At 35.1% G+C, this 12121-nt stretch overlaps 1 protein-coding gene across 1 annotated transcript in view; it reads right to left on the bottom strand.

Annotated features, from left to right (window-relative positions):
- The window catches only part of patj (PATJ crumbs cell polarity complex component), a 165391-nt gene that overhangs the window by 127826 nt on the left and 25444 nt on the right, over positions 1-12121 (bottom strand). The window contains exons 12-15 of the mRNA XM_073843627.1: positions 10724-10858; positions 2550-2629; positions 2176-2232; positions 771-905 (exon numbers count right to left, since the gene is read on the bottom strand). Of these exons, the coding sequence (XP_073699728.1) occupies positions 771-905; positions 2176-2232; positions 2550-2629; positions 10724-10858 (407 nt within the window). The remainder of the gene's footprint in view (positions 1-770; positions 906-2175; positions 2233-2549; positions 2630-10723; positions 10859-12121) is intronic.

Below are 12121 nucleotides of genomic sequence, written 5' to 3'. Positions count from 1 at the left end.
TCTCTGTGGCATTCATTGCCCATCTTTGATTGGCATTTCATGGAGCGGGCAAGCCTGAAGCTGCTATGGCGAGTGGGGGCGGCACTGTGCCATCTGCCCAAACCAGGGGGAAGCCATGGTCTCCCTCCACACATCTTTTTCCTTACACACACACACACATATACACATTCACACCATTGGTCTACCACTGGGCTTCTAAACATCTAGCCAGGCCAAGAGGAGTACATTAGGATGTTTAGGTTACACTGAAATATGAGATTTTCTTCAAATGCACTGGCCCCAGGACGTAGCCTTGAGGTACGCCACATCTCTCCATAAGCCACTTCCCCTGCAGCCCATCAAATCTCCCCTGCGTTAACCATCCAGGCTCCTGCCAACAGCAACAGGCTGAAGGCACAGCGGCCCTCGGCCACCAGACCAGGTGGGAGGGGGAAGTTTAGAGGGAAGGGGGCAGGAAGCAAGGCCAGTGGGGAGGTTAGGGCAGGGGACAGTCATGCAGATGGCCTCGGTCAGACTCAGGAGCCCTCCTGCCAGAACATCCACGAGCCAGCAGCCAGCAGCAGCAGCAGCAAGCCTTCCTGGAGGCTTGGTGCTGGCAGGATGCAAAGGTCAGTGTTATTAAAGCTACCGAGAAGAGGCTCACCAAAGCAAGCCAAGAGCAAAACTGCAGGCTGGCCAAACCCTAGGAGCCCACGAAACCATAATGCCAAATAGTGAGGGTGCAGAGAGGACACACGTCGGCAGTGGAGATGCTGTTTTAATGACTTTACCTCCAGAAGTTCATCCTCTGGTCGAAGCAGCCCGTGTTTTGCCACCGGGCCCTCAGGAGCCACTGTGGAAATGTAGTGGTGTCCATCAAAAGAGTCTAGTTCCACGCCCAAGCGCATTGTGTGTATTGGGAGAAGCTGTAGAAACATAATTTTATGGTTAGGTTTACTCATTGTGGTCACTACTGAGCATGACTAGGTACGATTTAAAGAGACAGTTAAAAACCTAAAACCTAAAAATGAAAATTACCCCATGATTTACTTAACCTCAAGCCATTCTAGGTGTATAGGTCTTTCTTCTTTCAGATGAATACAATCAGTGTTGTATTAAAAAATGTCTTGGCGCTTCCAAGCTTTATAATGGCAGTGAATGGGTGTTGAGATTTTGAAGTCCAATAAAGAGCTTCCACCCATCATAACAAGGGCTCCAAGTGGCTCCAGGGGGTTAATAAAAGCTTTCTGAAGCAAACTGATGCACTTGTGTAAGAAAAACATCCATATTTACAACTCGATAAACCGGAATCTCTAGCTTCCGCTAACTGTTGAATGCGGGTTCAACATTTTTCTTCTTAAATCCTCATTTTGAACTTCTAATTCGTGACCGGTGTTTTCGCCTATGACACCACTCTCTCGTAAACAAGCATACAACAAGTAGCGGAAGCTAGAGATTACCGCTTATTAAGTTTTAAATATGGAGATTTTTTTTTTACACTAAGACATTGATTTGCTTCAGAAGGCCTATATTAACTGTGTGAGCCGTGTGGAGCACTTTTTATGCATATTGGACTGGAAAATATCAACACCCATGCACTGCCATTATAAAGCTTGAAAGAGCCAGGACATTTTTTTATTTAACTCCGATTGTATTCGTCTGAAGAAAGAAGAAAGTCATTTATGCCTAGGATGGCTTGAGGGCGAGTAAAACATGGGGTAATTTTCCGATTTGGGTGAACTATCCCTTTAAAATATATCCTGATTGTAAGCTTTTGCTCAAAAAAGGGTTTCTTACACAGTTAAATCAAAATTTCATATGCTTTTTTTTTTTAGCTAAATGAAGACAAGGATGAAATACAAAATATTTTTACTAAAAATATACACTTGAACATATTAAAAGCTAGGTGGGGTCTTCAAAAGACTTTTTGTGCAATCATTTAAACAAACTGTTCTGGGTTTTGAACCGATTCATTGTAACAAATTGATTCATAGGAATTAATTAAGCGTAATAACTTGCAAGAAGCTAAAAACCATCTTGATATCTTAATGCAGTCTTGACACAAAGAAGAATTGCATGTGTCCAGCTCGCTACCATCTTCACTATATATCATGAATATTTGATAGATTGCCCTGCCCTACTATAGAGATGAATGAAAGAACGAATTAATCATGAATTATGCCGTTTCCACGTTACCTTGGAGTACTTCTGCAGTTCAATATCATCATCTATGACAGGGTCAAGCTGTACAACCTGAAAACAAAAAAACTGGTGAAAAATACACTAAGCAAAACAAAAAAATAAATGTCTCCACAGTGGTAACCTGAAAGCGGTCAACACACTCCCTTTATGGTAAATAAAGCCAAACAACAGTGTGTCAGCACATGAACTCAAATCCAATAGAAGTCAACTGAGGCAATCTACAGCCAGATTTAGCTGGTCGATCGAACATCTCTTATCACAGCATGCGTAAGTGCCGGCGGTTCTTGCTGATGTGCAGTTTGCTTCATGTTTAATTGAGAGCCGCACTTAGCATCTGTTAACATTACTTCCCCTACATTTTTGCTTACCATAACATCGTAATGTGGACCGAGAGCCTGCTCCCATTTAGCGCGAAGCTCCATCTCCGTCAGCGGGGCCGGCTCTTGCACTACAACACACACACAATAATGAGAGCAGCGTTTAAAGTCAATTACCGCCATTTGGGTGCCCACTGTCCGTGACAGAGTGAGTGGAAACGTATGACATTAATGTCAGGTGCCGCATACTAGCATGGGATTGATGTCAGGCTGACGGATGAATATAATCAGAGGGCCGAGAGTGCGCAGAGGGCAAGAGTTGAGAGAGGAGTCAGCAGTGATACTGCAGAAAAAGACAACGGGACGCCTGGGAACAGTATCGGCTGGAAGCCCAAAGGGCAATGGAGGCAAATAAATGGGTGGAACAGCTTTTATGAGCACTTCTGACCCTTAACTATGATATGGGGCCGGAGTAGTAAGGGGGTTTCAGAGAAATATGCTCAGGGTTAGAAGAAAGATTTTCTGTAACCTAAGCTGTAAATTTAACAGACACTTGCCATGAATAAGCTACAATTTGGTCTCCTGTTACTACAAGCAATAGAGACACATTAAATGAGTATACCATCTCAAAATATCGATCATGGCCTGTTGTTTTGCCTTTTTTGGCAGCACATAACCAATTCATACAATCAGGGCCCTATAATGTCTTAGGTTTTGTCATCTCAATATACAGTATGAGTACATGAACACAAACAATTTCTAGAACTGCTCTGAGAGTCAAATTCTCTGCTTCATGAGCATTTTACCATTTCTTTTGAGAAAAACTACAGTCATATCAAATACAAACAGAAACTTAAAGGTCTACACAGCAAAAGTTTGGTTTAACTTGAAGAAATTGTGACAGAAATATATTTCTTAATGTAAAAATGTACTACTACTTATAAAATTATAAAAACAATATTTAAATATTTATGAGCAACTAGTGAAATTAATTGCGTTACTTAGTTACTTTTTATGGAAAGTAATGCGTCATGTTACTTCTGTGTTACTTTTTTCACCTAAAAAAATGCTTGCTTATTTGTTTTTTAAGTTATATTTTTGGCAGTTGTACAGGCCCTTTCATACCAAAAGTAAAATGAATAAGCCTCAGACTGAAGGAAGTGTCTCTGAAAGACCAAATGTCCCACTGAATCCGAAATTTTCGTATGTGTTTTTTCGTATTTATCACAATTCGTCAAATCAAAATACATGCTACGGATGCGTAAACACAGAAAATTGAACCTGATCTGATTTTTTAATTTTATGATAGACAAAAGTTATGGAAGCAGTGTGTAAACATAACTGACACAATGTGAGGTCGTAATTTTTGACGTGTGAAAATTTCGGATAAGAATTTCGGACCTCAGCGAGCAGGGACAGTAGAGATGTCGGTGATTAAACGGGAAAGCTGGCGTAACTTAATTGAAAAAGTATTTCAGAAAAAAAAGAGAAAAAAAACTTTTTTTTTTCTTTACAAAATCAATTTAGTATCAATTTAATAATCAAATGCTTTTGATTATTAAAATTTAATTAAATCAGTAAAATTAAATTCAGCAAAACAGAATTCTGTAAAAGTACATCTGAATTTGAGAAAAACAAAATGCATTTCATAATGCCTTAATGTAATTTTTGTTAAACTTATTAAATTGCTGTTAATTTGTGCAAATTCCATGCTTCCTAAATGTTTCTGAAAAGTCTCTTATGGTCACCAAGGCTGCATTTATTTGACCAAAAATACATTAAAACAGCAATATTGTGAAATATTATTACAACTTAAAATATGTAATTTCTATTTGAATACATTTTAAAATGTAATTTATTCCTGTGATGCAAAGCTGAATTTTCAGGAGCCATTGCCATTGACCCTTCAGAAATCATTTGAACGTTTATTATTATTATTATTATTATTATTATTATTATTATTATTATTATTATTATTATTAATTAAATATGAAATATTAATTATTATTATTATTATTATTACTTGCTTCTTTGCTGAAATGTTTTTCCAAAAAAAAAGTAAAAAAAAAAAAAAATTTATTTATCGGAATATATTTACCAGAAAAATCTAAATACAAAACACAGTATTTCTGGGAATAAAAAAATAAAAATAATAATAATAATAATAATAATAATAATAATAATAATAATAATAAATTAAATAAATAAATAAATAAATAAATAAATATTTATAAAATCAATTATTTAGAGATGCCTTTGATTGTTAAAATTAATTTTAATTAAATCATTAAAATTAAATCCAGGAAAACAGAGAATTTGGTAAAAGTAATTCTGAATTTGAGAAAAAAAAAAAAGTAAACTGCATTAAAAATAGTTTTTTTTAAAAACAATTTAAATTGCTGTTAAATTTTGTATGTTTCATGATTTAAATTAATTAGACATGCTTTCTGATTAATATCTTTTCATTTAACCTTTAAAACATCTAAAGTCTAGAAAAAATAAAACGGATTTCATAGAGCCCTATGAAATTACAATAGTAAAAAAATATATTTTTTTTAATTATTGATGATTTTTAGTTAATAAAAAAATATTTTGCTGTAAAAAAAAAAATATATACACTACAGTTTAAAAGTTAAATGTTTTTGAAAATCCTCTAATGGTCACCAAGGCTGCATTTATTTAAACTAAAATACATTAAGAATTGTGAAATATTATTACAATTTAAAATAACTGTTTGCTTTTTGAGTACATTTTAAAAATGTAATTTATTCCTGTGGAGAAAAAAACTGAATAATAATCCTTCAACACGCCTTCTAATATGCTGATTAGATTATTTTTGTGCTGTAGTTGCTGCTGTTTTTTATTTCAGAGGATTTGTTATTTTCACTGTACTTTCCATCAATTTCATGCTTTTTGATGACTAAAAGTGATTTTCCCCGAAACTTTCTTTCCCAAAAATAAATAAATAATATAAAATGAATAAAAATCAACCTTCTTTTACTGAACAACGTGTACAAAAAGCAGAAAAAACGCTTTTCCAAGAGTTTCAATCCTCGTTGTGAACTGCTATGCTAAAGCACGTTACGGTAAAAAGTTAGTGAGTGAGTGAGAGCGAGGGATGTAGACCTGATTAAATTAGCATTTCTAACGCCTCACTCACAACACCATTCATCACAAATGTTTGACTACATTAATACAGCAATGCATCGCTTCAACACGTGGGACGTCAAACCCCAGCCAACATCTGCAGCCCAGGTGCGGCGCAATGGAAATTATGGAGAGCAGGGGAAATGTTGATCACGCCAATGGCTTGTTATGTTTATGTATCAGGAAAAACTCTGGGCTGACACCGAGAACAAATGTCCACCCCCTATCCAAACGTCACTCAACATTTAATAGAGGGCATCAACATGGGAAAAGTTACCACAGACCCACAAAAGTCGAGTAAATGAGGTTTTACACAGTACTTCCTGTGGTTTTTAACTGCTGTGGGCATTTCTGGAGCAGCCGCGGAGTATAATTATACCAACGTGGAGCGATTGTCACCACTTCTTTGTGATTGAGCGCTCTCGCTGTCAACTTGCGCAATGATTTTAATGGGTCGAAACCGCTGGTGTGACAGAATTTGGAAAAGGCGCGGAAAACCCCGGCAGCAACCAGTCCGTGTTGTGCACATTTTTTGAACATTAGCGCCGAAACACATCTGTTTCCAGAGACTTTCAACTGTACGTGACACAAAAGAAACCATATAATGGCACTTCCAGGGTAGTTATCTTTCAAATCGACGGGTGAAATTTTGCGAAACCTCTTATCAAATGTCCCGTCAATGTACCATGTCGCGCATTATCCGTAAAGAAAATATTTAAACATCTACACGCTCACATGGCAATATCATTTCTTAAGACCACAGGGAAAAAAAGGCTGGAGGTGAAAGCATGATTAAAGCGGTGTGTGTTTTGACTCGAGGGCGGCTATCGTTTTACACGTGCTATGATTCCAGCTTTGGGAAATGAGTCCTTGACAACCAATCATTGTTATCCCGGTCATGTATTGGCCCAGTGCAACAGAACGCTTTATTTAGGAGTTTGGCAGGTACCGGGTCTTGTCCGGATTAATTAGGGCAGAATGTAACCAGAGCTCCGGGCTGCTTCGGCTTCAGCCAAGGCCCGCGCTCTTCCGCTTCCAGGACGCCTATCTCCATATTTATATCTGCCGGCTAACATGACTGAAACAATGCCTGCTAAGCTCGGTGTAGAAGCTGGCCTGAATCTGACCTCCATCCAGAGGGGAGCGCAAAGGATCGGATTCGTCAGTATTAAGCTCAAAGTTTACTTCGATTTTAAGGTACATGTATAGTGCATGAGATGTATTGTGTGTACTGTAGGCGTGCAGTCAAATTTTTGTGCCAATTAGTTTGTCCAACTAGAGGCAACGCTGGCCTGAATAGTTGTTTCTAAGGATGTAACGGTATTATCAATATCATGGACTCGATATTATCGTGGCCACGTGATATGTAACGCTACATCTTCCAGACAAAAAGTGTATATTTTTAAGGGGTAATCGGATGCCCATTTTTGTCTTAATGACAAGTCTAAAATATACTTTGGTTAAAAATTATCAATAGTATTGTAACAAAAACTCCCTTTTACCTTGTCAAAATCAGCTCTGCAAAAAATCAACTAATTTTATTGCATGGCCCCTTTAAATGCAAATTAGCTCTGCTCGCCCCGCCCCTCTCTGCTGTGGGATTACGAGCTGTAATGTTTACTTTAGCCACATTTAGCTGCGTTTATTGGCAAAACTTGCCAACAATCACATTATTAAGAAAGGCCATTTGCAAAGATGCATAAAAAACCTTTATACTCACTTCTGCTGTGGGTGAAGCTGCATCACAAATGACACACACACTGACTTTTTTCTGACTTAAGTTTTTTTTAGGTAAGAACATAAGTTGAAGCTCTTATTTTGAATTCCCAAAGTGCATTAAATTGAATAATTTAACTTTAAAGGGTAGAAAATTGTTTTGTCTTTTTTTAAATATCGCAACAAATATCGTATTGTGGACTTCATATTGCAATATTATCGTATCGTGAGATTCTGATATTATTACATCCCTAGTTGTTTCACATAAAAACAACAACAAACTAGTGAAGAAAGGTGAATTTATGATTAAAATTCAACTTAATTCAAAGGGAAAACAACTTTTCATTCCACATCAACAGATATTTGTTCTTGTTTTAAACATAAACTGATTTATTTTGTTCAATTTCTTAAAAAACATGACTTCTTAGCTTCAATTTGTATCTCAAGTAAACGTATCTGGATTTAAAAATGTTTAAATATATGGAAAAGCCAAAAAATAATGAGGAAGTTTTTTTTTTTTTTTGCAGTGAATGCAACATTTAATGCCATGACTTTATAAATGTAAGACCGTGATAAATAAAATTACCCCATGACTTACTCACCCTCAAGCCAATTAAGATTTATATGACTTTTTCTTTCAGAGTTATTCGTCAAAAAATGTCCTGGCTCTTGCAAGCTTTATAATGGCAATGAATGGCTGTTGAGATTTTGAAGCCCGAAAAAGTGCATTCATCCATCATAAAAAGTACTCCACACAGCTCTAAATAATTAATACAGGCCTTCTGAAGTGAATTAATGTGTTTGTGTATGAAAAATATCTATATTTAATACTTTATAAGCAGTAATCTAGCTTTAGCTAAGTTCCAGCAGATGACGTAGGACATATGAGAGAACCAGAGAGAACCAAGTTTTGCTTACAGCAAAAAAAAAAGCAGTCTCCTCTTGGCTTTTATCGAAATCCTCTGACATTTGTTCTAAATCCTCATTTTGTACTTCTAATTCATCACCGGTGTCTATGTCATCCGCTGGAACATCACTCTCCCATGAACTTGCGTACGACAGTTAGCGGAAGCTAGAAATCACGGTTTATAAAGTTTTAAATTTAGATATTTTTCTTACATAAACTCACTGATACACTTCAGAATGTCTTTATTAACTAATCAGAGCTGTGTGAAGCATGCTTTATGATGGATGGATGCACTTTTTTGGGTTTCAAAACCTCAACAGCCATTCACTGCCATTATAAAGTCGGAAGAGCAAGGACATCTCTTAATATAACTCCAGTGGTATTCGTCTGAAAGAAGAAAGTCATATACATCTAGAAAGGCTTGAGGGTGATGTAATATTAAGTTTTGGGTGAACTACCCTTTTTATGTCCTTGGTGTGAAAAAACCTACTAGTAATGGTGTAAACTAGTGTTGTCAAAAGTCCCGGTACTTCGGTACCAAGTCGGTACTTAAAAAATTAAAACGTTACGGTACCAAGTTTTCTTAGGTACCGGTGGTACCGACTACCCGGTCAACCCGGTTCTTGATACGCGTTACAAAAAGTGCGCACTGCGCAGTTGCGCTCTCTTCATTAATTCACCAGCGCTGCGGCTGATGCAGCGGCTCTGAATCCACTAGTTGACAAAGAAGAGCCAGGCTTGCTCCAAATATTTTGGATTTGCGGCTGAACAAGGCGAACATCATAGATCATCAAAAACTATTAAACAACTATTTGCAAAGGAAGTCGTCTAGGTTCTCTCGAAAGGAGGAAACACATCAAACTTAAAACGCCTCAAAGACCAACTCCGGGATCAAATGAAAGAGTTCAAGTAAGGTAAGTTTCATTTTAATTTCATATTTAGAGCTTCTGTCACGAACATTATTGCATATTTTAATTTGAATGTCAGACTGAAATAAACATCACCGTTTGTGTAGTGAATCGTTAGCATAAATGCGGCTAACGCTAATATGCTGGGACTTAATGCATTTGAAATATTTACCGCTCCTATAACTTTTGTTGGAGTAAAAAAAATAAGGACATGATGTATTTACTATTTTTTACACACAAATGACCTGTGTATCCAAAATATGTGTTAGATAATGTACAAATGTGTCGTTAACAATGTTTATGTCCTTAATATCAGTCTGTCAGAAAACGTTCTAGACTTATTCTTGGCTGGATAACTCTAGCAGGTTTAAAAAGCTTTTTAATAATAAATATGAATGCAGTTTGGATTGAATAAAAGTACAATCAAATAAAACACGTTTTATCCCCTGTTTAGTTTGGTAATATTTTAGAAATAAGATCAAATTCATGAATCATCTAACATAAACTTAGAGTAAGTGAACAATATATTTTTACAACATTAATTTATGTTTGTGAATGTTATTTAATACAAACACATAATCATTCATGTTTGTTCATGTATAACAGATTAACATGATTTTATGCATTAGTAAATGTTGAAATTAGCCTAACCTTATGAAGAATAATTGCCATGTAACTACTGTTTATTGTTAGGCGATGTTATCTAACAAATGAAAATTATAAAGTGTTTTTAATACGGCAGTTTCCATCTGTGATAGACACTGGTTTTAATATATGTAATCTTATCTAAATTTATTATAACAACTGAGGTTTACTGAAAATTCATATTTTTGCTGGTGTCAATGATCTAATGTCACATCTGGTCAGACTTAGCCCACTGCTTTACTTAAATGTATTATATTTTCTTTTTACAGCTGCAGATTGAGGAAGATCATGAAACACCCCAGCGAACTCTAAAACAGACAACGGCTACAGATGTTTTTCAGCAGCAGCAGAAATATGACAAAAACTATTGGGAGACGCTTGTTTACATTTTTATGCCTGTAATTTATTTAGATTACTATTACTACTACTACTATAGATTAATTACTAAAATGTTTATAATCCTTGAAATACTTTTTTAACCTGTGGAAAAACGTTTAAGTAAAACTAAATTTTACGTAAGTATAAAGAATGGCACTGTTTTTTTGTACATTTTATTTGTTTAACTTTATTAATAAAAAATAGTGTGTTGCTCAATTAATGTGTTATTGTGTTTTGCTTTGGTACCGAAATTGGTACCGAGAACCTTGGATTTTCAATGGTATTGGTACCGAATACTGAAATTTTGGTACCGTGACAACACTAGTGTAAACTCGAAGTTTCTTTTTCTGCATGAGCAACCAGGCTAAACATATCAGTAAAAAGCCAATCAAAACCAAAGGAAAGGATGTTTTTACAGGAGCAGAACAAATGAGGCTGGTCTGTGTGATGTTTGTGATATTGGCCATATTGTTGAGCACCTGTATGTGAGTGTACAGACGTGTTTGTGTGTTGTATGAACTCACTAGTCCCCTGCAGCTGTTGTTTGATCCCACTCAGAGCAGGGTCCATAGACTCCACCACAGAGCCCCTCTGAACATCCGCCCGCGCCTTGATCTCAGACGATCTCTTCAGAGACACACGCGACGACTCTCTCTGGACTGTATATAATACAACAGTATATAAACATACACTTTTAATTCTGTAATAATCTGTAATATATATATATATATATATATATATATATATATATATATATATATAGTGAGGACTAAAGTCCAAGACTACTAAGGGTCATAAAACAGTGTGATTTGACACAGTAAAATCTAATAATATTAGGTAGGCCTCAAACTTGTATTTTTAAAGCAATAAAAGCTCCAACAAAATTGACTTGAAATTCAAACACTCTCACACGTGTCAACAGCATGTCTGTCCTGAGCACCACACGCACCACAGATTTTTCCTATATACTGTTCATGAAATGAGATTCCATATAACCTTATAACCAACTGAAAGCCTGTGGTTTTCCTGATCAAATACTGTCAATTCATATAAATATTTCTTTTAACTTAAAAAGAGAAAGGAATGCGTTAACTTAAAATGTATTTTAACATCTAACAGTTAAAATATCTCATATCTATTAAATATACATTCTTTTTATATAAAATTTAAATCAAAATTTTTATTTGTACAATTTTTACATTGATTATCAGCCTCAAAGTCAACAATATATGTAGAGATTTAGTTATTTTAAAAATGAACAAAAATAAAAGTATTTTTTATTTCCCAACAGGGTATTGCCAAAAACAACTTGTGAGAGCACATATACATATGTATATGTATGTATATATGTATGTATGTATATATATATATATATGTGTATATATATATGTGTGTGTGTATATATATATATATATATATATATATATATATATATATATGTATATGTGTGTGTGTGTGTGTGTGTGTGTGTGTGTGTGTGTGTGTGTGTGTGTGTGTGAATTTCCTGTTTTGATGCAGTTTAAGTCTAAATGCAGTTTAAGCCCAATAATTTCAAATATTATTCATTTTCTTAAAATAAATGGAATGCATTAAAATTAAAGCATTTAATATTAATACACAAATATAATATAAATTTTCTTGAATTTTCTGTTTAGATGCAGTTTAACAGCTCAATAATTTTACATATTTATTTTCTTAATTAATTAAATGCATTAAAATGACATGTATTTATTATTATAAATATAATGTCAATATTTGTGTGTGAGTGTTCTGTTTTGATGCAGTTTAAAATGCGTGAAAAGTATGCGAGTATGTGAAATTACTTTTCGCATACATACTTTTCACGCATTTTAAATAATTTCCATGATTCATTAATTTTATTCAAATTTATTAGAATGCATTAAAATAAATCTTAAGTACTT

Source organism: Garra rufa, chromosome 7 (assembly GCF_049309525.1).
Source record: "Garra rufa chromosome 7, GarRuf1.0, whole genome shotgun sequence".
Taxonomy (NCBI): Eukaryota; Metazoa; Chordata; class Actinopteri; order Cypriniformes; family Cyprinidae; genus Garra; species Garra rufa.
This window is presented reverse-complemented; position numbering and strand designations above follow the sequence as displayed.